This window comes from Schistocerca americana, chromosome X, assembly GCF_021461395.2.
Source record: "Schistocerca americana isolate TAMUIC-IGC-003095 chromosome X, iqSchAmer2.1, whole genome shotgun sequence".
Lineage (NCBI taxonomy): Eukaryota > Metazoa > Arthropoda > Insecta > Orthoptera > Acrididae > Schistocerca > Schistocerca americana.
The window spans coordinates 676798068-676824438 of record NC_060130.1 but is presented as its reverse complement, the minus strand read 5'-3'; the positions used below and the strand labels follow the sequence as shown (position 1 = coordinate 676824438).

Sequence of the window (26371 nt, the reverse complement as noted above, 5' to 3'; positions counted from 1 at the left end):
TCCTTCGTTCTTCTTCTGCAGTGAACTTGTTTGGTTTCAATTTGTTTCAGTTGTTTAACTTGTCTATAGTCAATCAGGTCCTATCAGTGAACCAGAATGTGCCTTCGGACAGTGTTTCTCGTCTATGTGAAGAATTTGCAGACATTTTTGCACCGCGCCTTGGTTGCGCTAAGAACTATAAAGCGCATTTGGAACTGAAAGTAAACATGCAACTGAAATTCTTCAGAGTGCGCAATGTTCCACACGCATTGCGTGATGAGGTCGCAAAAACATTACACGATTTGGAAACACAAGGTGTAATTGAACGTGTGCAGGCTTCTCTCTGGGCCTCACCCTTAGTAATTTTGCAAAAACCTTCCGGAAAAGTGAGACTTTGTGTGGACTTCAAGGCAAAAGTGAATCCACAACTAGTGACTGCAACTTTTTCTTTACCCCACCCAGAAGCTCTTTTTGACAAACTGTGCCCGGGTAAAAATTTTTCAAAGTTGGACCTAGCAGATGCGTACTTGCAAATACCGGTGGACGAAGAATCCCAGCGCGTCTTGGTGGTTAACACGCATCTTGGTTTGTATCGATTCAAATGACTGCCATTCGGGTGTGCATATGCCCCTGCATTGTTTCAGCAATATCTACAAACTGTTTGTGTGTTGGTCCCTACTGCAGCAAACTATCTGGACGATATTGTGATCTCCGGAAAGACGGAAGAAGAACATTTAGCCAATCTCAGAACATTATTTCAGGTCTTCGCTTGTGGAAGGACAAATGTGTGTTTTTTGCTTATGACTTACCCTATCTGAGACATGTACTCAATGCCCAAGGCATACATCCCAGTCCAGAGCACCTCCGTGCCATACAAGACTTGCCTTCACCGCAGAATTTGAAGCAGATACAGAGTGTGCTGGGAAAAATAAATTACTATAACAAATATGTTCCCCATGCCTCTTCCATTTCAGCTCCGCTTCATCGCTTACACCGTAAAGGTGTTCCGTTCGTCTAGACGACGGAATACAAATGCGCCTTTCGCCAGTTGAAATCAGCATTGCTTTCCAATACTTGCCTTATGCCATTCGATCCCCAGAAACCCCTTTTGTTGATGGTGGATGCATCGGATTTTGGGATCGGTGCTGTGCTTGTGCACAAAGATGGATCGCATGATCGCCCTATTGCCTTTGCGTCCAAATTGCTCTCGTCTGCGCAAAGAAATTATTCACAGATAGAGAAAGAAGCTTTGGCTCTCGTGTTTGGTGTTACTAAGTATCATGATTTCTTGTATGGTCGTCACTTTACCATCATCATGGACCACAAACGTTTGACATCGCTTTTTCATCCGACCAAGCCTGTACCTCCACGTACAGTGCAGAAATTCATTCGCTGGTCTATTTTCCTCTCGCAGTACCGCTACGATATCTTGTATCGGACCACTGCTAAGCATGGAAACGCCAATGCGTTGTCCCGTTTGCCTGTTGCTGAGGATAGGGCATTCGATTCCTCCGAACTTGCTTGCATGTTCATTGATTCGGAAACCGATGACGTGGTCGACTCGTTTCCGATTGATTTTCGTCATGTAGCTACAGCTACAGCTGCCGACCCTGTCCTGGCTACCGTTCTGCGTTTCGTTGCTACTCAATGGCCCTTGTCAAAGTCACGGATCGGGGATCCCATGGTTCGCTGATTTTTTGCTCACAAGGAGAGACTTTTTGTATGACGTGGTGTTTTGCTGTTGCGTTCTGATAATGATCAGTCCAGGGTCGTGGTCCCACGTTCGTTACAGTCCTCTGTCTTACGGCTTCTCCACCAAGGACATTGGGGTATAGTGAGAACGAAACAACTTGCTCGTCAGCACTGTACTTGGTTCGGAATCGATGCTGCGATTACGCATATGTGCTGTTCTTGCATGGCGTGTGCCGAACAACAATCCGCACCATCGCGGAAATTCTTTGCATGGCCAAAAGCCACTTCCCCTTGGCAACGCTTACACATCAATTTTGCTGGTCCATTCTGGAATGCTCGATGGTTGGTTGTGGTAGATTCATTCAGTAATTTTCCTCTTGTTGTCCGGATGTCTTCCACGAGGTCATCTGCCACCATCCAAGCGTTATCCACTATCTTTTGCATTGAAGGTCTTCCACAGACTATTGTTTCCGACAATGGCCCACAATTCATGTCCGCAGAATTTCAGTCATGCTGCAAGGCCAATGGTATTCAACATCTGACGTCCGCGCCGTATTCGACACCGTCAAACAGTGCCGCTGAACGATTGATCAGGACTTTCAAGTCACAGATGTTGAAGCTGAAAGAGTCGCATTCTCAGGAGGACGCGTTATTGCTCTTTTTGTCCTCGTATCGCTCTCAGCCCCGAGACGGTCGCTCGCCGGCTGAGTTGCTCCACGGTCGCCCTCATCGAACCTTGATGTCTTTGCTACATCCGCCGCATCAGTTTCCTGTGCAGCGGCAGACACCTGCCTTTGCTCCAGGTGACGTTGTCTACTACCGCAACTATCAAGGTTCACGGCGTTGGCTCCAAGGGCGCATTCTTCGCTGCCTCGGCCGCACGATGTATCTGGTTTTGAGGGCCTCTGGTGAGGTGCGTCGGCATCTCAATCAGCTGCGCCTCTGTCGTCACACGGGATCTGCCACTCCCCGTCTGCTTTCAGCGATGGTGCCGTCCGGTCAGCGCCCTGGGGACCCATCTACTGGCTCGCCTCAGCCCCAGGTGTTACCGACGATGCCTTCCATTTTGCCCCATGGCGACGCGCCGCCACCGCCGCCGCCTGTTCTCCCACTGGCGACGCTCGCAGTGGACGCGTCGCTGCAATCGCCGGGTGCCTCCCTGGGTCACGTGCCGCCGATCTCTTCCCATGACCAGTTGTCCTCTGACATGGAACTCTTGCCCGCTCCGGACCATATGTTGTCTTCGCCCGTCGGGTGCCCCGGCCCGATGGAGGTCGACCCTTCGGCCCCTACTGTCTCTCTACGGGCGCCTATACCGCATGTTGGCGTGCACCCTGGAGCAGGTTTTCAGGCGTTTCCTTGCTCCCCTCGGTCAGAATGGCAGGGTGCGGGTGGCACAGCCTTGCCTGTTGTTAGGCTCCGCACCTCGTCGCATACGTCAACATGGGGTCCTCTCCACGGCGGGCGGAAGCCTTATGCCACAACCGTCCACTGATTTGCGGGGGAGGAATGTGGTGTCACCGCCACACACCACACTTGCTAGGTGGTAGCCTTTAAATCGGCCGCGGTCCGTTAGTATATGTCGGACCCGCGTGTCACCACTATTAGTGATTGCAGACCGAGTGCCGCCACACGGCAGGTCTAGAGAGACTTCCTAGCACTCGCCCCAGTTGTACAGCCGACTTTGCTAGCGATGGTTCACTGACAAATTACGCTCTCATTTGCCGAGGCAATAGTTAGCATAGCCTTCAGCTACGTCATTTGCTACAACCTAGCAAGGCGCCATTATCAGTTGCTATTGATATTGTAAAGAATGTACAGACAAGAGCTACGTTCAACATTAATGGATTAATGTTAAGTATTCCACCAGCTACATCCTTTTTTTTCTAAATTCCTTGTCCTGTTCCAGACCTCATGCCAGCCTGCGTGAGCTAAAACGCATGCCTTTCGGCTTCCTACAAACTCCGTGGGTTGGCTCTCCAGCCAATCCACAACAGTGGGCATTAAGTTATTTGCACTACATCTTTTATTAGATGTTTTCTTTGTACACTGCTCCAGTGGTCCCATACATCAGTACCAACTGTTATTCTTGCCTCATTCAGGTTCATTACATTTCGTTAGGGCCTTACATTACCTGTAGGATTAGCAACATGCTTTGCGAATAATGTTCAAACTTCGTTACTATTTATGTGTGTTATCTCCATGGACCCACTAATTATGCCTTTCAACAATGAGTCTGCTAACCACATGCTGTTTAGCACATATCTCAGTGCATTATTGTTATTCTTCTTCTTATTATTCTATCAATGGGATTGTGGAAACATAACATCTGTTACCATTAGGGAAACAGTGTAATTCAAAAGCGAACATTTCACAATTAGTGTTGTCGGGATGCATCATGCAGGACAATATCTGTCAAAGGGATAATGTGTTTTCAGTAGAACAGCACACAGGACTGATGCCATGTTTATACTGTAGGTGTTGTCCACCAGACAGGGATTAGTTGTGAGCAGAGTAACACACCCATCACAGACTCCAATGTAGATGAGAACACATATTGAATTTTCTCATTGTAGACATCTGAACCAGTGTGGCATATGTATGGCATACACAAATGATGAGTATGTGGATATGCTTTTGATCCTTGGTGCATATGATAACTGGGCTGGTGTTGTCACTCATGAATATGCTGCTAGATATCATTGTCAACGCCAACCATATGAAAATGTGTTTCGTTGTCTGGAGCTCTACCTTCAGGAATCAGGTTCTATCCTTCCACCATCACATTACAGAGGTCATCCACAGACAGGCCATACTCCAACTACTGAGGAAGCTATTCTGGAGGTCATACACCAAGAACCTCAGTGAAGTGCACGTAGCATAGCAAGACAGCTGTGTGTCTCACAATGCACTGTCATTAACATCATGCATGAGCATGAGCTGCACCCCTCTCAAACTATCAGCTTGATGCACTGGGAGATGTTCCATTACATGTTTGACAGAGGATATGGTTCCAACATGATGGTTCACCTCCACATTCTCGAATCAATGTGCGACAGTATTTGGACAGAACATTTCCAGGGAAATGGCTTGGACATAGTGGTCCAGTTGTATGGCCACCATGTTCACCTGACCTAAATCCCCAGGATTTCTTCTTGTGAGGACACCTGAAGGAGCATGTCTACTCTACTCCACCAACTAATGTGGATGAATTGGTAGCATGTGTTCATGCTTCTCTTGTTATTGTGGATGCAGCTTTGCTGCAGAGGGTTCAGAGCTGCACGATGAGGTGGGTTGCACAACGTTTGGATGTGCAAGGAGGTCGCTTTGAGCATCTAATGTTCTAAGGACAATGTATTTTACTGTGAAAGTCATGCAGTCATTAATAGGGACATTATTATTGTCACTGGTTGCTAATGAGGGAGATCTGAGCACTCATATTACATGTAGTATAAATGACAAAAACACTACTGGCCATTAAAATTGCTACACTATGAAGATGACATGCTACAGATGTGAAATTTAACCAACAGGAAGAAAATGCTGTGATATGCAAATGATTAGCGTTTCAGAGCATTCACACAAGGTTGGCGCCGGTGGTGACACCTACAACATGCTGACATGACGAAAGTTTCAAACCAATTTCTCATACACAAACAGCAGTTGACCTGTATTGCCTGGTGAAACGTAGTCGTGATGCCTCATGTAAGAAGGAGAAATGTGTACCATCATGTTTTCAACTTTGATAAAGGTCGGATTGTAGCGTTTCGCGATTGCGGTTTATCGTATCGCGACATTGCTGCTCGCGTTGGTCAAGATCCCATGACTGTTAGCAGAATATTGAATCAGTGGGTTCAGGAGGGTAATACAGAATGCCATGCTGGATCCCAATGGCCTCGTGTCACTAGCAGTCGAGATGACAGGAATCTTATCTGCATGGCCGTAACGGATGTTGCAGCCACATCTCGATCCCTGAGTCAACAGATGGGGACATGTGCAAGACAACAACCATCTGCACGAACAGTTCAATAATGTTTGCAGCAGCATGGACTATCAGCTTGGAGACCATGGCTGTGATTCCCCTTGATGCTGCATCACAGACAGGAGTGCTTGCGATGGTGTACTGAACGACCAACCTGGATGCACGATTGGCAAAATGTCATTTTTTCAGATGAATCCAGGTTCTGTTTACAGCATCATGATGGTCGCATCCATGTTTGGCCACATCACGGTGAACGCACATTGGATGCGTGTATTCATCATCGCCATACTGGCTTATCACCCAGCGTGATGGTATGGGGTGCCATTCATTACACGTCTTGGTCACTTCTTGTTCGAATTGACGGCACTCTGAACAGTGGACGTTACATTTCAGATGTGTTACAACCCATGGCTCTACCCTGCATTAGATCCCTGCAAATCACTACATTTCAGCAGGATAATGCACGACCGCATGTTGCAGGTCCTGTACGGGCCTTTCTGGATGCAGAAAATGTTCTACTGCTGCCCTGGTCAGCACATTCTCCAGATCTCTCACCAATTGAAAACATCTGGTCAATGGTGGCTGAGCAACTGGCTCATCACAGTATGCCAGTCACTACTCTTGATGAACTATGGTGTCGTGTTGAAGCTGCATGGGCAGCTGTGCCTGTACACGCCATCCAAGCTCTGTTTGACTCAATGCCCAGGCGTATCAAGGCCGTTATTACGGCCAGAAGTGGCTGTTCTGGGTACTGATTTTTCAGGATCTATGCATGCAAACTGCGTAAAAATGTAATCACGTGTCAGTTCTAGTATAATATATTTGACCAATGAATACCCATTTATCATCTGCATTTCTTCTTGGTGTAGCAATTTTAATGGCCAGTAGTGTAGATGTTGTGTTGTTGTACTGCCCTATCACCTTTAGCATCTCAAAATTGATATTGTTTTTGTAGTTATTTGGTCCTATGACAGGCCATTTCTTTCAACTGGCTTTTTGTTATTTGTCTAACCACATATTTCCTACATTCAGCGTTACAAAATGTTGTAAATTTAGGATACATGTGATCTAATGAACAGAGTATATTACAGTATGAAATGTCATAATGAAAGTAGCAACTACAAAAAATGCACCCCAACTCAGGATTGAACTCTCAACCTCCTGCATGCTAATCCAAAACTTTATCCACTGCACCAACTGTACAGCACAACTAACATTTGCTGATAGAGGTAGTTACCATGCATGTACTTACAGTGTTGCCAGATTGCCACTCTTTAACATCCTTTTCCTGCTGGATGTACTCAACAGACCAAATTTTTAAAGAGGCATTTTTTTATTCCTGGCATGTGAGAAGCCGCGCTGTGAAGCCCGAGTCCATGAATTTTGCTTCACCCTGTATTTCTAATGTTATTACCAGTTTCAGATCCACCAAAACATCTTCATAGCTTAGTATGTCATGACAAGAGTAACCTATCAAATCCTATAATCAATATTTATGCTACATCACCGAACATATTATCCCATGACAAAGCATGTAGATGACACACTCAGCTCTGAAGATAATTTGACTGTAAAAAAAAGCAGTCACAACTATAGAAATATGTGCAATCTAGATGGACAAAAATAAAGATAACTGTCAATTTTTGTAATACAAGGGAAAACAAGGGAAAAACATCTGATGCAGAAATATATATATATATATATATATATATATATATATATATATATATATATCTAAAAACAAAGATGATGTGACTTACCAAATGAAAGTGCTGGCAGGTCGACAGACACACAAACAAACACAAACATACACACAAAATTCTAGCTTTCGCAACCAACGGTTGCCTCGTCAGGAAAGAGGGAAGGAGAGGGAAAGATGAAAGGATTTGGGTTTTAAGGGAGAGGGTAAGGAGTCATTCCAATCCCGGGAGCGGAAAGACTTACCTTAGGGGGGAAAAAGGACGGGTATACACTCGCACACACACACATATCCATCCACACATATACAGACACAAGCAGACATGGATGGATATGTGTGTGTGTGCGAGTGTATACCCGTCCTTTTTCCCCCCTAAGGTAAGTCTTTCCGCTCCCGGGATTGGAATGACTCCTTACCCTCTCCCTTAAAACCCAAATCCTTTCATCTTTCCCTCTCCTTCCCTCTTTCCTGACGAGGCAACCGTTGGTTGCGAAAGCTAGAATTTTGTGTGTATGTTTGTGTTTGTTTGTGTGTCTGTCGACCTGCCAGCACTTTCATTTGGTAAGTCACATCATCTTTGTTTTTAGATATATATTTCCTACGTGGAATGTTTCCCTCTATTATAACCATATATATATATATATATATATATATATATATATATATATATATATATAGTATAATGATATTATTCGTTTTCTCACAATTTCCATTTACTCTTAAATATAAAGTTTTCTTTCCAGAATAAATATTTCCCTCTGGAGTAGAATGTTCACTGTTTTGAAACTACCTGCAGATTAAAAACTGTGTATCTAAACTGGTCTTGAACCTAGATCTTTGTCTTTCAGGTTTGCACATTAATATTTCATAGTCATGGGCTTCATGTTCCCAAACAATGATAGAAATTTTGTGAATGACAATGTGCCCAGTCACTGAGCCACAACTGTTCACAAATGGTCTGAAGAACATTTTGGGGAATTTGAGAGAATAGTTTGACCATTAAGATTGCTTGACATGAATCCCCTCAAACATTTATGGACATAATCAAGAGGTCAGTTCATGCACAAAATCCTTAGGCAGCAACACTATCCCAGTTATGGATAGTTATAGAGGCAGCATGACTCAGTATTTCTGCAGGGTTCCCAATGACATACTGAGTGCATGCCACGTCAAGTTGCTGCACTATACCATGCAAAATGTGGTCCGACATTATATTAGGAGGTATCCCATGGCTTTCGTCACCTCAGTGTGTACCATTCCCAAGACTTTTCACAGCCATGTTTGACAAGAGTTGTGTATTTTTAAGGTATACTAACTGCCAAATACACATATCATATTTCCCAGCAGTCTCTTGGAAAAATTCATGTTAGTATGTGTTGTTCATTCAAAGCTTTGGAACTGAGTTGGGTTTATCTTTGACTGCTTTTATATATTGGAAGAAATGTATCTGCAGTTGAAAATACAGTTAGACTTCAGCTGCACAATGTATTGATGAAATATGAAAACGTGTTGTGGACCAGAGCTCAGACACAGATTTCTGCTTTATGAGAAATCCAGGTTCAAGTTCTGATCTAGTACAAATTTTCACATGTCACCAATAAATTGTACAGCTAAAGTCTAATCATTTTCAAAATTGTAAATATATTTCTTCTGTTTCATACAGCTGTAAATCATAACAGTGCCTGTTCCTTCATACAGGGTGTTTCAAAAATGACCGGTATATTTTAAACGGCAATAAAAACTAAACGAGCAGCGATAGAAATACACCGTTTGTTACAATATGCTTGGGACAACAGTACATTTTCAGGAAGACAAACTTTCGAAATTTCAGTAGTTACAATTTTCAACAACAGATGGCGCTGCGGTCTGGGAAACTCTATAGTACGATATTTTCCACATATCCACCATGCGTAGCAATAATATGGCGTAGTCTCTGAATGAAATTACCCGAAACCTTTGACAACGTGTCTGGCGGAATGGCTTCACATGCAGATGAGATGTACTGCTTCAGCTGTTCAATTGTTTCTGGATTCTGGCGGTACACCTGGTCTTTCAAGTGTCCCCACAGAAAGAAGTCACAAGGGTTCATGTCTGGCGAAAAAGGGGGCCAATCCATGCCGCCTCCTGTATGTTTCGGATAGCCCAAAGCAATCACACGATCATCGAAATATTCATTCAGGAAATTAAAGACGTCGGCCATCCGATGTGGCCGGGCACCATCTTGCATAAACCATGAGGTGTTCGCAGTGTCGTCTAAGGCAGTTTGTACCACCACAAATTCACAAAGAATGTCCAGATAGTGTGATGCAGTAATCGTTTCGGATCTGAAAAATGGGCCAATGATTCCTTTGGAAGAAATGGCGGCCCAGACCAGTACTTTTTGAGGATGCAGGGACGATGGGACTGCAACATGGGGCTTTTCGGTTCCCCATATGCGCCAGTTCTGTTTATTGACGAAGCCGTCCAGGTAAAAATAAGCTTCATCAGTAAACCAAATGCTGCCCACATGCATATCGCCGTCATCAATCCTGTGCACTATATCGTTAGCGAATGTCTCTCGTGCAGCAATGGTAGCGGCGCTGAGGGGTTGCCGCGTTTGAATTTTGTATGGATGGAGGTGTAAACTCTGGCGCACGAGACGATACGTGGACGTTGGCGTCATTTGGACCACAGCTGCAACACGGCGAACGGAAACTCGAGGTCGCTGTTGGATCACCTGCTGCACTAGCTGCGCGTTGCCCTCTGTGGTTGCCGTACGCGGTCGCCCTACCTTTCCAGCACGTTCATCCGTCACGTTCCCAGTCCGTTGAAATTTTTCAAACAGATCCTTTATTGTATCGCTTTTCGGTCCTTTGGTTACATTTAACCTCCGTTGAAAACTTTGTCTTGTTGCAACTGTGGTGTCACCGCCAGACACCACACTTGCTAGGTGGTAGCTTAAATCGGCCGCAGTCCATTTAGTACATGTCGGACCCGCGTGTCGCCACTGTGTGATCGCAGACCGAGCGCCACCACAAGGCAGGTCTCGAGATACGATATAGCACTCGCCCAGTTGTACGACGACTTTGCTAGCGACTACACTGACGAAGCCTTCCCCTCATTTGCCGAGAGACAGCTAGAATAGCCTTCAGCTAAGTCCATAGCTATGACCTAGCAAGGCGCCATTAGCCTTACATAGTTTGATAGTTATCGTATGAAATGTCTCATCTAGAATGCTGTAATTCACATCAAAGAATAAAAGATAAGTATTCGAGGAGCTGCATACTTTTCTTATTAGCATTCAATACTTATCCTGTTCCAGAATTCACGCCCGTCTGCGTTAGATACTTTCCTTTTTGGCCTCCTCTATCTACAAGGTGTTGGCACATTTACCAACACATCATTGGCGACGAGGATGGGATTGTGCGTTTGAATGTGACTGTGGCCTTCCTTATTCAGATACTATGGTGCGTGATACAATAGCACAGAACGTTTCTGATGTTCGCATACGGGAGCAAATTTTGAAACTCGTCAATCCCTCCCTTCAACAAGTGATAGACATATTGGACAAACAAGACACGCTTGACTGTGCTCAGGAATCTTTTGAAACTTCGCCAGCCGTGTGTAACATTGACCGGCCCGCCGGATGCGCTACGTGGCCCGGTAAACTGCCCTCGCACATGTCTGCGCAGCTGCCGCCATGCTCTAAACCAGGTGTGCCGCGACAGAATACAACTGCAGTGAAATCTTGCCCGTGGTGTGCTACTAGACATTCGCGTGAAAATTGCCCGTCACGCCATGCTATTTGCTTTTTCTGTAATAAGAAAGGACATGTTCAAAGTGTTTGCCAGAAAAAGCTCAGATCAGACACTCTTAATCATTGCAGGCCCTTTGCTTCGCGCCGGAATCGAACCAAGGACACTCAGGCTCGTGAACCTTCGCCCATGGACATTCATGTAGTTAATTCCACTTCGTCCAGTGCCACTTTCTCTAACTGTGACGGTGTTCATCCCATAAAAAGTCTGCATCGACGTCGCCGGAAATCACGTCAATTAACAAGTGATTCAGTACCAGTGTCTGTTCAAATTGCACAAAACAGTCGCTCTTGTCGTCAGCAGGACAATAAACTTTTTGTAGATTTGGACTTTAATGGCAAGGTCATACCATTCCAGCTCGATACCGGAGCTGCAGTTTCACTGCTCAATCACGACACGTACAAACAACTGGGCAAACCTCCGTTGCGTGCCGCAAATGTTCAGTTAAAAAGTTATTCAGGACAGCAGATCCCTGTGTTAGGACAGTGCAGCCTTCTTGCAACATACAAGGGACAAACAAAACTTGTGTCATTTTACGTTCTTCATTCTTCTACTGCAGTGAACTTGTTTGGTTTAGATTTATTTCAGTTGTTTAACATGTCTATTGTAAATCGGGTCCTATCAGTGAACCAGACTGTGCCTTCAGACAGTGTTTCTCGTCTGTGTAAAGAATTTGCAGACATTTTTGCACCGGGCCTTGGTTGCGCTAAAAACTATGAAGCACATTTGGAACTGAAAGTAAACGCACAACCGAAATTTTTCCGAGCGCGCAATGTTCCCCACGCATTGCGTGATGAGGTCGCAAGAACATTAAACGATTTAGAATCGCAGGGTGTAATTGAACGTGTGCAAGCTTCTCTCTGGGCCTCACCCTTAGTAATTTTGCCAAAACCTTCCGGAAAACTGAGACTTTGTGTGGACTTCAAGGCAACAGTGAATCCACAACTCGTTATTGCAACTTTTCCCTTACCCCGCCCAGAAGATCTTTTTGATAAACTGTGCCCGGGTAAATACTTTTCCAAGTTGGACCTAGCAGATGCGTACTTGCAAATCGCAGTGGACGCCGAATCACAGCGCGTCTTGGTGGTTAACACGCATCTTGGTTTGTACCGATTCAAAAGACTGCCATTCGGGTGTGCATCCGCCCCTGCATTGTTTCAGCAATATTTACAAACTGTTTGTGCGTCGGTCCCTACGGCTGCGAACTATCTGGACGATATTGTGATCTCCGGAAAGACGGCAGACGAGCATTTAGCACACCTACGAACATTATTTCAGGTATTGCGCCAACATGGTCTTCGCTTACGGAAGGACAAATGTGTGTTTTTTGCTCGTGACTTACCATACCTGCGCCATGTCATCAATGCCCGAGTCCAGAGCACCTCCGTGCCATACAAGATTTGCCTTCACCACACAATATGAAAGAGCTACAGAGTGTGTTGGGTAAAATTCACTATTATCATCGCTTTCTGCGCAATGCCTCTTCTATTTCAGCTCTGCTTCATCGCTTACGCCGTAAAGGTGTCCCGTTCGTCTGGACGACGGAATGCGAACGCGCCTTTCGCCAGTTGAAATCGGCGTTGCTTTCTAATACTTGCCTTACGCCATTCGATCCCCAGAAACCCCTTTTGTTGATGGTAGATGCATCGAATTTCGGGATCGGTGCTGTGCTTGCGCACCAAGTTGGCTCGCATGATCACCCTATTGCCTTTGCGTCAAAATTGCTCTCATCTGCGCAAAGAAATTATTCACAGATAGAGAAAGAAGCTTTGGCTCTCGTGTTTGGTGTTACTAAGTTCCATGATTTCTTGTATGGTCCTCACTTTACCATCCTCACAGACCACAAACCTTTGACGTCGCTTTTCCATCCGAACAAGCCTGTGCCTCGGCGTAAAGCGCAGAAATTCATTCGCTGGTCTATTTTCCTCTCGCAGTATCGCTACGATATCTTGTATCGGTCCACTGCTAAGCACGGAAACGGCGATGCGTTGTCCCGTTTGCCTGTTGCTGAGAATAAAGCATTCGATTCTTCCGAACTTGCTTGCATGTTCATTGATGCGGAAACCGATGAAGTGGTCGAATCGTTTCCGATTGATTTTCGTCGTGTAGCTACAGCCACAGCTGCTGACCCTGTCCTTGCTTCCGTTTTGCGTTATGTTGATACGGAATGGCCTTTGTCAAAGTCTCGGATCGAGGATCCGTTGGTTCGCCGATTTTTTGCTCACAAGGAGAGACTTTTTGTTCGACGTGGTGTTTTGTTGTTGCGTTCTGATAATGATCAGTCCAGAGTCGTGGTTCCACGTTCGTTACAGTCCTCTGTCTTACGGCTTCTTCACCAAGGACATTGGGGTATAGTGCGAACGAAACAACTTGCTCGTCAGCACTGTACTTGGTTCGGAATCGATGCTGCAATTACGAATATGTGTTCTTCTTGCATGGCGTGTGCCGAACAACAATCCGCACCGCCGCGGAAAGTCTTTGCATGGCCAAACGCCACTTCCCCTTGGCAACGCTTGCACATCGATTTTGCTGGTCCATTCTGGAATGCTCGATGGTTGGTTCTGGTAGATGCCTTCAGTAATTTTCCTTTTGTTGTCCGGATGTCTTCCACGACGTCCTCTGCCACCATCCAAGCGTTGTCTGCTATCTTTTGCATTGAAGGTCTTCCGCAGACTCTTCTTTCCGACAATGGCCCACAATTCATGTCCGCAGAATTTCAGTCATTCTGCCAGGCCAATGGTATTCAACATCTGACTTCCGCGCCGTTTTCGCCTCAGTCAAACGGTGCCGCTGAACGATTGGTCCAGACTTTCAAGTCACAGATGTTGAAATTGAAAGAATCGCATTCTCGGGAGGACGCATTGTTGCTCTATTTGTCTTCGTTTCGCTCTCAGCCCCGAGATGGTCGCTCGCCGGCTGAGTTGCTCCACGGTCGTCCTCATCGAACCTTGATGTCTTTGCTGCATCCGCCGCATCAGGTTCCTGTGCAGCGGCAGACTCCTGCTTTTGCTCCAGGCGACGTTGTATTCTATCGCAACTATCGAGGTTCACGGTGTTGGCTCGCAGGGCGCATTCTTCGCTGCCTCGGCCGCGCAATGTATTTGGTTTTGGGGGCCTCTGGTGAGGTGCGTCGGCATCTCAATCAGCTGCGCCTCTGTTGTCGCACGGGTTCTGCCGCTCCCCGTCTGCTTTCAGCGACGGTGCCGTCTGGTCAGCGCCCTGGGGACCCATCTACTGGCTCGCCTCATCCCCAGGTGTTACCGACGATGCCTTCCATTTTGCCCCATGGCGTCGCGCCGCCGCCGCCGCCGCCTGTCCTCCAGCCGCCGCCGCCCGCGGTAGACGCTTCGCTGCAGCCGCCAAGCGCCTCCCTGGGTCACGCGCCGCCGATCGCTTCCCGTGACCAGCCGTCCTCCGCCATGGACCTCTTGCCCGCTCCGGACCACATGGCGTCTTTGCGCGTCGGGTACCCCGACGCAATGGAGGTCGACCCTTCGGCCGCTCCTGTCTCTTTACGGGCGCATACACCGCATGTTGACGTGTACCCTGGACTAGGTTGTCAGGCGTTTCCTAGCTCCCCTTGGACCGAATGGCCGGGTGCGGGTGGCACAGCTTCGCCTGTTGTTAGGCTCCCCACCTCATCGCATACGTCAACATGGGGTCCTCCCCACGGCGGGCGGAAGCCTTATAACACGACCGTTCACCGATTTGCGGGGGAGGAATGTGGTGTCACCGCCAGACACCACACTTGCTAGGTGGTAGGTAAATCGGCCGCGGTCCATTTAGTACATGTCGGACCCGCGTGTCGCCACTGTGTGATCGCAGACCGAGCGCCACCACAAGGCAGGTCTTGAGATACGATATAGCACTCGCCCAGTTGTACGACGACTTTGCTAGCGACTACACTGATGAAGCCTTTCTCTCATTTGCCGAGAGACAGTTAGAATAGCCTTCAGCTAAGTCCATGGCTATGACCTAGCAAGGCGCCATTAGCCTTACATAGTTTGATAGTTATCGTATGAAATGTCTCATCTAGAATGCTGTAATTCACATCAAAGAATAAAAGATAAGTATTCGAGGAGCTGCATACTTTTCTTATTAGCATTCAATACTTATCCTGTTCCAGAATTCACGCCCGTCTGCGTTAGATAGCTTCGTTTTCGGCCTCCTCTATTTACAAGGTGTTGGCACATTTACCAACACATCAGCAACAACACTGTGTTCTAGGCAGTGGAATTCCAACAGCAGAAAAATCCTCTGTTCTAAGGAATAAACCATGTTGTCTACAGCACACTTGCACGTTGTGAACAGCACACGCTTACAGCAGAAAGACGACGTACAGAATGGCGCACCCACAGACTGCGTTGTCTTCTGTATCTTTCACAACACTTGCAGCGACATCTGTTGTTGAAAATTGTAACTACTGTAATTTCGAAAGTTTGTCCGCCTGAAAATGTACTGTTGTCCCAAGCATATTGCAACAAACGGTGTATTTCTATCGCTGCTCGTTTAGTTTTTATTGCCGTTTCAAATATACCGGTCATTTTTGAAACACCCTGTACATGGTGATGGACACTCCATTGTACACTGTAAAACAAGACACTGAAAAATAGTTTCATGTATTACATGACAGTTAATACAGATACTGTTTTTCTGGAAAGATCTGTATGTACACAGAACAAATTTTGTGGAACAGTTTATCAATACAAACTTCTTCACCCTACAAAATTCTCTCAAGTGACACCAGTGAAAAAAAAAATTATAGAGTATGATAACATTCATATCTGTGAATCAACATTCCCTCATTGTTTCAATCTTTCATAGTACTCTGTCCTTTCCAACATGCACAACAGCTCTTGGAAATTTAGAACTACTCAAGTGAGACAACTTGGAACACAATTCAAAGCAAACTGAACTCAGTTTTGACAAAGAATGAAATGTAACAGAAGCCAATAATAAAGACTAATGACTGTAAAGGAATATCATACCTGAAAGTATTCTTCCAACCTCTGGCGTAAAGGATTAGGTATCTGGTGAAAACGAATGAATTCTCTCACTCTCAGCATCTGTGTATGATATCTTGCAGTCCCTGAATACAGTCGCTGTATGATTGCAGATACATTTCCAAATATGCTGGCATACATAAGTGCTGAAAATAAAAAAAGTATAATGCAAAGATTTAAATGGTACAAAAATAGTTCATCAAAGTAAACAACTATATCATAGGCTTCTTTTATAAGTTTAATTATAAGAAAGGAGAAATTTTTCATCATACAAAAATAATGCCACAGGACCATCCTCTACACACATTGTTCTTGTCAATATTTTGCACAAAATCTGTAGACCATCACCTACAACGCGAAGTATTTTCCACACACAATTATCACAGACACACAAACAGAAATATAGAATTTAGAACAATCTATACACCTTCAATTCTATAAGCTTATTTGCCTGTCAGTATCCTTTCTTTTATCATGCTATGTGTGAGGTTTTCAAACTTTGTAAATGTAAGTAAATGTGTTGTATCTGTGAACAGATATAAACTGCAAATTATTATATGGGCATGTTAAAATTTATATAGCTTTATTTACACTTACCATTTACACTTACGACTTATGTTATCCCTTGCACTCTTTAGAAATTCCCTGGTTAAAGAGTAACAATATTATGAAAAAGGTAATTGCTACTCACAATACAGCAGAGATTCTGAGTCGCAGATAGGCACAACAAAAAGACTGTCACAGAATGAGCTTTCAGCCAATGAGGCCTTTGTTGAAAAGAGACAGTGTGCGCATGTGCACATGCACACACGCACACACACATACACACACACACACACACACACACACACACACACACACACACACACACACACACATGACCCACAGAGTCTGACAGCTGAAGCCGGACTACAAGCAACAGCGAGTGATGGGAGAGGCAACCAGGTAGGGGTAATTAGGAGGCTGGGGAGGGAAGCGGGAGGGGTAACAGGTTAGAGGTGGGGAACAGTCAAGTGCTGCTAGTGGGAGCATGCAGAGATGAGGTAGGGAGAGGGTAGTGCAGCTCTGCTCTTTTAGACCAACAGCTTCAACGTATTACCCACAACCTACCTTCCTATATAAAATATACCACCCATTTCCTCCACAGACTCTCCAAAGTTCCTGTTATTTAACCACACAGTGCCCTGCTGGTCACTATTGGTGCCACATCTCTTTACACTAACATCCCTAATGTCCAAGGCCTTACTGCTACTGAACACTACTGTTCCCAATGTTTGATGGATTACAAACTGACAACCTCCTTTCTACTTGCCATGAACAACTACATCCTCACCCACAATTACTTCTCCTTTGAAAGTATTACCTACCAACAAACCTGAGGTATGGCTATAGGCACCCACATGGTATCAGACCATGCCAACCTATTCATGGGCCATCTACAGGCATCCTTAATAAACACCCAGAATCCCAAACCCCTCAAGCTGGTTGGTTGGTTGGTTTTTTGGGGAAGGAGACCAGACAGCGTGGTCATCGGTCTCATCGGATTAGGGAAGGATTGGGAAGGAAGTCGGCCGTGCCCTTTCAGAGGAACCATCCCGGCATTTGCCTGGAGTGATTTAGGGAAACCACGGAAAACCTAAATCAGGATGGCCGGACGCGGGATTGAACCGTCGTCCTCCCGAATGCGAGTCCACTGTCTAACCACTGCGCCACCCCGCCCCTCAAGCTGGTTCAGATTCACTGATGACATCATGATCTGGATTGTGGGTGAGGACACCCTATCCATATTCCTCCAGAACCTCAACACTTTCTCCCCCATTTCCTTCACCTGGTCCTACTCAACCCAATATGCCATCTTCCTTGATATTGACTTCCATCTCAAAGATGGCTACATCAGTACCTCTGTCCATATCAAACTCACCAACCACCAACAAAACCTCCACTTTGACAGTTTCCACCCAGTACATACCAAGAAGTCCCTTCAATACACCCTAGCCACCCATGGCCATAACATATGCTATGATGAGCTGTCTCTCTAGAAATTTACAAGTGTCTCACTGAGGCCTTTACAGATGGTAATTACCCTCCCATCTTGTACAAAAACAGATCTCTCATGCCTTATCTTTCCACTAACCCACCATCTCCCAAAGTCCCACCATTCTGACCACAGAGGAGCATTCCCCTCGTGACTCAGCAGCACCTAAATTGGAGCAACTGAATTACATTCTCCACCAGGGTTTCAACTACATCTTTTCATGCACTGAAATGAGAAACGTCCTACCCACTATCCTTCCCTCCCCCCCCCCCACCCTCCACCCCCACAGTGGTATTCACCCACCCACCGAACCTATACAATATCCTTGTCCATCTCTACACAACCCCTGCTCCCAACCTCTTGTCTCATGACTCATATCCCTGTAATGAAATTAGATTCAAGACCTGTCCCATATGTCCTCCCACAACCACCTACTCCAGTCAAGTCACAGACATTACCTATCTCATCAAAGGCAGGGCTACCTGTGTAACCAGTCATGTGATGTACAAGCTAAGCTGCAACCCCTGTGCTATATTCTATGTGGTGGGCATGGCAACCAACAAGTTGTCTGTCACATGAATGGCCACTAACAAACTGTGGCCAAGAAACAACTGGACCACCCTGTTGCTGAGCATGCCACCCAGTACGACATTTTTCATTTTGATGACTGCTTCACAGCCTGTGCCATCTGAATCCTACCCACCAATACCAGCTTCACTGAATTCCACACATGGGAACTCTCCCTGCAATATACCCTACATTTCCTTGATGCTCCTGGCCTCAACCTCCGTTAGTCATTGTCCTCACCCATCTAGCCCCTTCCTTGTTCCCATTCCAGCAGTACATAGCCCTCTATTCCACCAATGCTCCCAGTCTTTTTACTCCACTCCTTTTTTCCTCCCTCCTCCACTCTCCATCCAACCTCCTGACTGAACCAGCTGCTCTACCCTCTCTCCAGCTCACACCTGCACACTCCCATTAGCAGGACTTCACTGTCCCCCACCCCTACCTGCTATCCCTTCCTGTCCCTGCCCCAGCCTCCTCCTTATCCCCGGCTGGTTGTCTATCCCATCACGCACTGCTGGTCGCTTGTCCTGGCCTGACTTCAGCAACCAGAGACTGTGTTCATTTGTGTGGGAGTTGCGTTTGCTTGACTGTGTGTGTGTGTGTGTGTGTGTATGTGTGTGTGTGTGTGTGTGTGTGTGTGTGTGTGTTTCTTTGACAAAGGTCTTGTTGGCTGGATGCTCATTTTGTGACAGTCTTTTTGCTATGCTTATCTGCAACTCAGCATTTCTACTATATGGTGAGTAGTAGCTATCTTTTTCGTGATATTGTTACATTCCATTCTGGATTTTCCATTGTTAAAGATTAAAGAGTATCTTGCAAGAGTGTTCAATGAGCCAGTGTTCTTACAGATGCAATGGAAATTGTGGGTTTTTAATATAGCTCAGATTAATTCTAGATATTTTAAGCCCATATTTAATAAGTTATGAATAACCTTATATGTCTGTAAAATGTGTTTGGAATTACCTAAATCAATAGCAAACCAAAGTATTTGGAATTACTTTTTTTAATGAACGGTGAACCATAAACAGTCTGTATAATTTTGTTTATTGGTGAGTACATCCTTATATGGAATTTATAAGTTGTCTACATCTATTTTTTTTGTATGATTATTAAATCTATATTTTGAAAATTTTCTTATTACTTATAGCACCATATTTTTCTTCATCCATTTCCATGAAATAAAATGCAGTTTGTACATTAAATTGGCAAATCCAATAATATTTACATGATATTTACTTCATGTGACTGAAGGAATCTCTGTTATACCAAGACTCTATATGTAACTTCAGTAATCTCATCGGTCATGAAAATGAAAGATATAGACTTATCAATACATGTAACATCAACCACAATTGGCACAGGTGCTTGCAGTAAGAATATGCTGATATTGCTTGCCAGTCATGTAAAGTTCAATGTGGATGAATATAAGGCCACCTGGCAGCGGTCTCTCCCTCACTTAATGTTATTCAACTTGCCTGTACCTGTGGTCCTTAACTGCCATGACTAATTACTGTGTGCACAGTGCTATGAATTATGAACCTGTAGTTCAACTGCCACTAGCCTTAATTGAATATTGATTACTTAACACATGCTTATTGGCTACTTAGGGATTGAGCTTTATTCAGCAGAATCAGGTGCCATTTCACAATAATTTGTATCATAGCTCAGATAAATGTGCTACTGACAACTATCATTGTTTGGTTCATGGACTCAAACAGTTTTAATTTGTCCTTACTGAAGTTTATTGTTTTCAATAAACATTGTTGGCCCTAAGTGAGAGACATAACACTAGCAGCAAAGAACTCATAGTTTTGGTTCACCAAATGCTGCCGTGGACACCAGATTTCTCTAGTTTTGGCAGCCACAGCTAAACTAGCATCAGGACTAAATTAAACAGTTCAATAGTTCACTGGATTACCAATGAGCCTTCTTACTGTGTACAAATCTTCCATTATATTACTTGGTTCTAATGTTAACACTGTTGTCCAATCCATCAGTGTTACTATTATCCAATATTTTCTCTGTAATATCGGACTATGTTTCCTAAAAAATGCATATGCTAGCAGTATGGCTAGAATTCTTACAACATCATAAGTCAGACACTGGGTTACACATTTTGGATAGGAGATTTTCAGGGGTTGAGTCAAAAATGTAAATTCTCATGTGAATGTGTTAAATCGTATGTGAATAGCTTAATACCTGGTGTAGTGATTCTCTTAACCACAAATACAGAGGTCCACACAAGAGACTGGTGACCTCAGAAGTTAAGTCCCATAGCGCTAAGAGCCTCCACACAAGATTTAAGTCAGTCTCTCACCTCCCTGGCTGAAGTGTAGTGAACCGAACATGCATTTGAAATTCTGCAAACAGCACAACAAACTTTTTTGGCAGACTTAAATTTCTGATGTGGCCCAGAACCACACTGATACAGCGCAGTGGGTTTCCATAACAGACTCTAAAGTGATAAACAATTTACATTCAGTGGCAGCGACCCAGCTGCATTTCCCACTATCCCAGGCTAGTACCAGGCATCATTTGCATTGGTAAACTTTGTTTCCAAGGCACCTGGACTCTATGTTCCTTGTATCCCAGATGGAAATGTCCCACAATATGAGGAGGAGTGTTTTAAGTGTTTATGCAAAAGTTCCATTGTGGAAGTATGTCATAGCACAGAGGGCACAAGGAAGTGGCCACAACTGATTCAAATTAATAATGTTTCAAGCAGTAATCATGTGCTGGTACCATGTAAAATTTCGTTAAGGCAACAGTGCAAGACATTCTAGGGACTTTTCTCTTCAACACAGGTGCATTGGTCTCAGTTATAAACCAGTCTTCACACTTTAGACTAGGTGCTTACTCACTCAGTAAACTGTTTATGACCACCATGAGGTAAAATTTCTATGTTGTGTGCAACTGATGAGTGCTTTTATTCAGATGTCACACATTTTATCATTTTTGGTTGTGACAGATCCATCAGTCAATAATATATTTGGCCTCCCAAGCTCTCTGGGGCAGATCCACCTGGCCTTTGCTGTCTTCATCAGTGGCATCAACTTAATGTTCAGCAAGGTAAGGTGCTTTACAGAAGATGATAAACAGAGTTGGATGGTGGTGCTGCCCCACCTGCAACATCAGGTGTTGCAGCTCATACATCAACCAACAGGTAGATTTCCAGGATGATGCAGCTGGCACACCAGTACCACTTCAATCACTTTCACTGTGGCCAACAATGACACAGCCGTAGGACAAGTTCAAGCCAACATCAGAGGCCCTTTCTTGAGATTCATGTGGTTAATCATTATGGTCGTCTTTTCCAACTTTCTATGTGTCATCCACATTCAGCAGACAACAGCCACCTTTGTGTGAGCATGTGCAATAGAGGGTGCACCCTGCACACTGGTGATGGACTGAGGTCCCCAATTCACAGTGACTAATTTCAAAAGGCTTTGCAGCCACATTGAAATTAGACATCTTACCACACACCCCTTTTCATCCATCCTTGAACAAGCTATCTGCTTCAGCACTAAACACCTTCCTAGCTTCTCACAGATGGTAGAAGCATATTATGTAGACAACAACAGAAATATCTTTGAGTAAACAACTAACTGTCAAACTTGAATTGCAACAATGCAGTACCTTCATGGGCACCATCACAGGGTGCTCCTGGATCTTCAATGTCTACTCACAGAACACTAAGTACATACAGCCAGACCATTCCATGTGGGTGTCCTAGTGTGGAAATGCACATCTGGATGGACTGCCAGGTCGATCTGGGGATCCATGACAGTACAGGAGGAGTGCCAGGTTTTGTTGTTGTTCTTGTTGTTGTTGGTAGTGGTGGTCAGTTCAACCCTCTGAATCCTGCAACAGCACTGTTACCATCTCTAGTTGTGGCACCCTAGTTAGCAATTTTATTCATCATGGAGTCCACTGTCAGATGGCTACCTAGTCACTCCTTGCCACAAGCTACACGACACACCCACAGACGTTACTCCGGCATCACCAAAAATTTAATCTTGCAGAGAATTGGTAGACAGCATGCTGCTTGATATTTTATTTTAGTATATAAGCTTATGTTGGCTTTATTGCCTTCATCAGTACACTTACTGATGCTGAAGATAGACATATGTCAACTTTGAGAAAAATATTATTGCTGTCTGTAATTGTTGAATGTAGTATTTTTTCTGTAAGGTTTTAACACTGTTCAGTAATTTGATGTTGTACATATATTACAATAAACACTTCATTATTTTGACAGCTGTATAAATTCAAGTTTGACAGCTAGTTGTTTACTCAAAGATATTTATGTTGTCTGTGTTTGATGTATATTTATGTTTACATTGACAAAAACATAAATATCTCCAAGTAAACAACTAGCTGTAAAACTTGAATTTCAACAACTGTCAAAATAATAAAAAACATATTATAATGTATGTGCAACATCAAATTATCAAACAACATTAAAATTTTACTGGAAAGGATATCACATCCAACAGCTATAGACAGCAGTAATAGTTTACTCAAAATTGACGTATGCCCATCTCCAGTGTCAGGACATGTACTGATTAAATAAAGACAACAAAAGCTTATACACTAAAATAAAATATCAAGCAGCATACTGTCTAACAATCCTCTGCATAACATCCTACTGTGACATAATATATGTTGCAGGTCCCACAATAAGGAAAGAAAGTTGAATCACTGGACCCGCCAAATCCCTCACAGATGCCTCTATGTCCAGCAGTCTCCAGGCCTACACAAGAAGCTCTGCAACCAGAAGCATTGTTGCCAGGGGCCTTGAACGTATGCAAGGTGCCTTCCATCTTGACAACATGCAGCTCTGAGCAGCTTCTGCCATTTCATTCTCCACTGCACCAGTAGGGTAGGATACACCCCTACGTGCCAGTTCAAGGGGGAAGGGATTTAGTAAATAGGCAATAAAGATCTACTGATATGCATAACATTGTCCACATCTGGCAAGGGTACTTATGGCAAGAGCACTGCAGATATTGCTTGCAAGTCATGTGAATTGATATAGAGAGCAAATATAAGGGTGCCTAGTAGCAGTCTCTTCCTCAGTTCCTGTTACTCTACTCACCTCTAGCTGCGGACTTTGACCACTACAATTGTTTACTGTGTGCAAGGTGCTACAAATTATGAATTTGTGGTTTCTACCTGCATTATGTTTAATCTAAGATCGATTACAAAACACATGCTTATCAGCTAAGTAGTGCTTGGACTTCAGTCAGCTCAATCAGGAACTACTATTCTGTAGTAATTTCTATTATGATGAATGTATCACCAAGAACTTTCACAATTTGGTTCCTGTGCTAACAGACAACTTTGTTAAAAACACTGATTTTGTTCAGTAAATATAATGGTCCCCAAGTGAGTGTTACAAAAGTAAAATTGATTGTCCAATCTCAGAATTAAAAATTATGACAGTCCACAGCAAAAGTGAAGACATGATGGCAGAGTGTGAATGGAATTTATTACCCAGCAGATGCAAGGTTCAAACGGAATTTACATTTTAGGCACAGGTGTGTGACATTGTTCATACATGTGAACAGCCAAGATAGACTTGAAGTACTCCCTTCATATTTCTTTCTTTTCAATTCTAACAACAAAACAACAAACAACGATCTACCTAGCAGCAGATAATCAGTATAAATTTCATGGTTTGACAAGGAGTTCAGAGTATATGCCCAATCAGCATTATATTTTTAATCACATAACTGAAATAACTTAGTAAGAGGAATGTTTATGCAGTTCATGGGTATGCTGCTGGATATGATCGTCTTCACTACACAATATTTTGTCGATCCATCTGGCTGCCATCTTCAGGTGCAATTACTGAGCACACAATCATGCCAGAACTGAATGAACATCAGAAACGGTGGCTCCTTTATACCTCGGGTACAGCCCACTGCGCCTGCACGAGAAGCAGAACAGCTGCCCCCTGCAAAGTGAAGAATTGCAATGCCACCAGCAGTGGAAACAGGTGAAAGTGATAAATTGCAAATTATGATGTAGCGGGTCATAAACCAGACCACTGTTGTTTTGTAGCAGATAAAATAGGGTTCCATATCTTGCTCAAAGGAAACCCTTTATCTCTATTAATAATGTCATCAGATAATTGTACTCAGTTCCAGTGTGACTGTGTACTCAGCAATTGCACCTGAAGATGGCGGCCAGATGGATCATCAAAATATCGTGTAGTGAAGACGATCATATCTGTCAGCATATCTGTGAAGAGCATAAACATGTAACATGCTGGCAAAATCTATGGAATCACAAGAGGAATGTTTGTTTATTTAACTGCTTCTACAGTCCTGTGTCTTAAAAAAATGTTAACTATTTAAAGAGTGACATAAATCAGTGATATAATTAAAGCTATGTGGACAAATTAATTATTCAAGATCATAAATGATGTTAATAGATGAAGAGTTAGAACACTATGAAAGTTAAAACAGTAAGTTAAAACACTATAAAACTCTATAAATATTATATGACACAGCATGTAATTACCGAACATCCATGAATGTCAAAAGGAAGAGCACATGGTGATAACAATTTTGCATTGTCTTCTTGGGACAAGAATTGATCCCTCTTAACTGTATTAAGTGAGCCCACTGGGGTATTTTGTTTAGTTTGAATCAGGTACGTAGAGTTCTATTAGGCTATTGACTGGAAAGTTAAGACATGGCACAGGACTGATTGTTGAGGAATGCTCACGTGAAATTTTGAGCCTATTGATCACTAGTCACAGATTATTTGGTGTTAAATCATTATTACCCATTACATGCATTGTTCAATCAAGAAGGCATCATTGCTTGATTTTAATTTATATGTGTTGCTTTTTGCTCACTGTTCTGGTGATCTATAATTGCCTGATCTGAACTAATTGTTAGTTTTCCATTTACATTAGTTGTGTTCCCGATAACTTGTTAATGACCCTTTTCCTTCTGTTTTAGTTCTTATGTGCTTGTATAATTCAAAGGGTTCAAAGCATAATATATCTTTTGGGGTTATATATTCTGTTATAGTTCTTAGGTGTAATTCAGAGAACTCAGAATGTGTGGTATATTTTGAGTTTGCTGTAAACTGATATCACTCAAATTCCTATAATTGTTTAAGGCATTGTTAATAATAAGATTAGGTATTTGGACCTTAAAAAAAGTAAATGTACTTTCTGGTACAAACATTAACTTCATGTTATAGCACCTAACCACTTCAAACTCTTTGCCAGCTGTCCCATTTCATTTGTAGCAGAGCCTGGTTGTGGATGTGGGATGTACTGCATCTCCAGAAAGTAGCTACTGCATGAATTAAAGACTCATGGTCAACCAGTGGAAGGCAGCATCTCTGTGGCATGCACCAGTGCCCACTGCAACTGAGCCCTGCAACTCTTGGTGAGGTAGATCAATGCATGATTATTTGTAAAGAGTCACTCACCGGTGTGCTGAACAATGTTGACTTGCTTCAGGGTTGTAGTCCTTCATGCTCTCAGTTACTGTGTGTGCATGCTCATCTTGACCATCTGAGTAATAGAGCCCAGGATTTGTGTAGGATTTGAACAGATGCTAAGCAAAGGAGAGAGATCAGAGTAATGCAAGAAAA

The 26371-nt window shown here is 43.8% G+C and overlaps 1 protein-coding gene across 1 annotated transcript in view; it reads right to left on the bottom strand.

Moving 5' to 3' along the window:
• Nucleotides 1-26371, bottom strand: part of LOC124556243 (potassium voltage-gated channel unc-103) — a 700301-nt gene that overhangs the window by 194890 nt on the left and 479040 nt on the right. The window contains exon 9 of the mRNA XM_047130231.1: nucleotides 16135-16295. Within this exon, the coding sequence (XP_046986187.1) occupies nucleotides 16135-16295 (161 nt within the window). The remainder of the gene's footprint in view (nucleotides 1-16134; nucleotides 16296-26371) is intronic.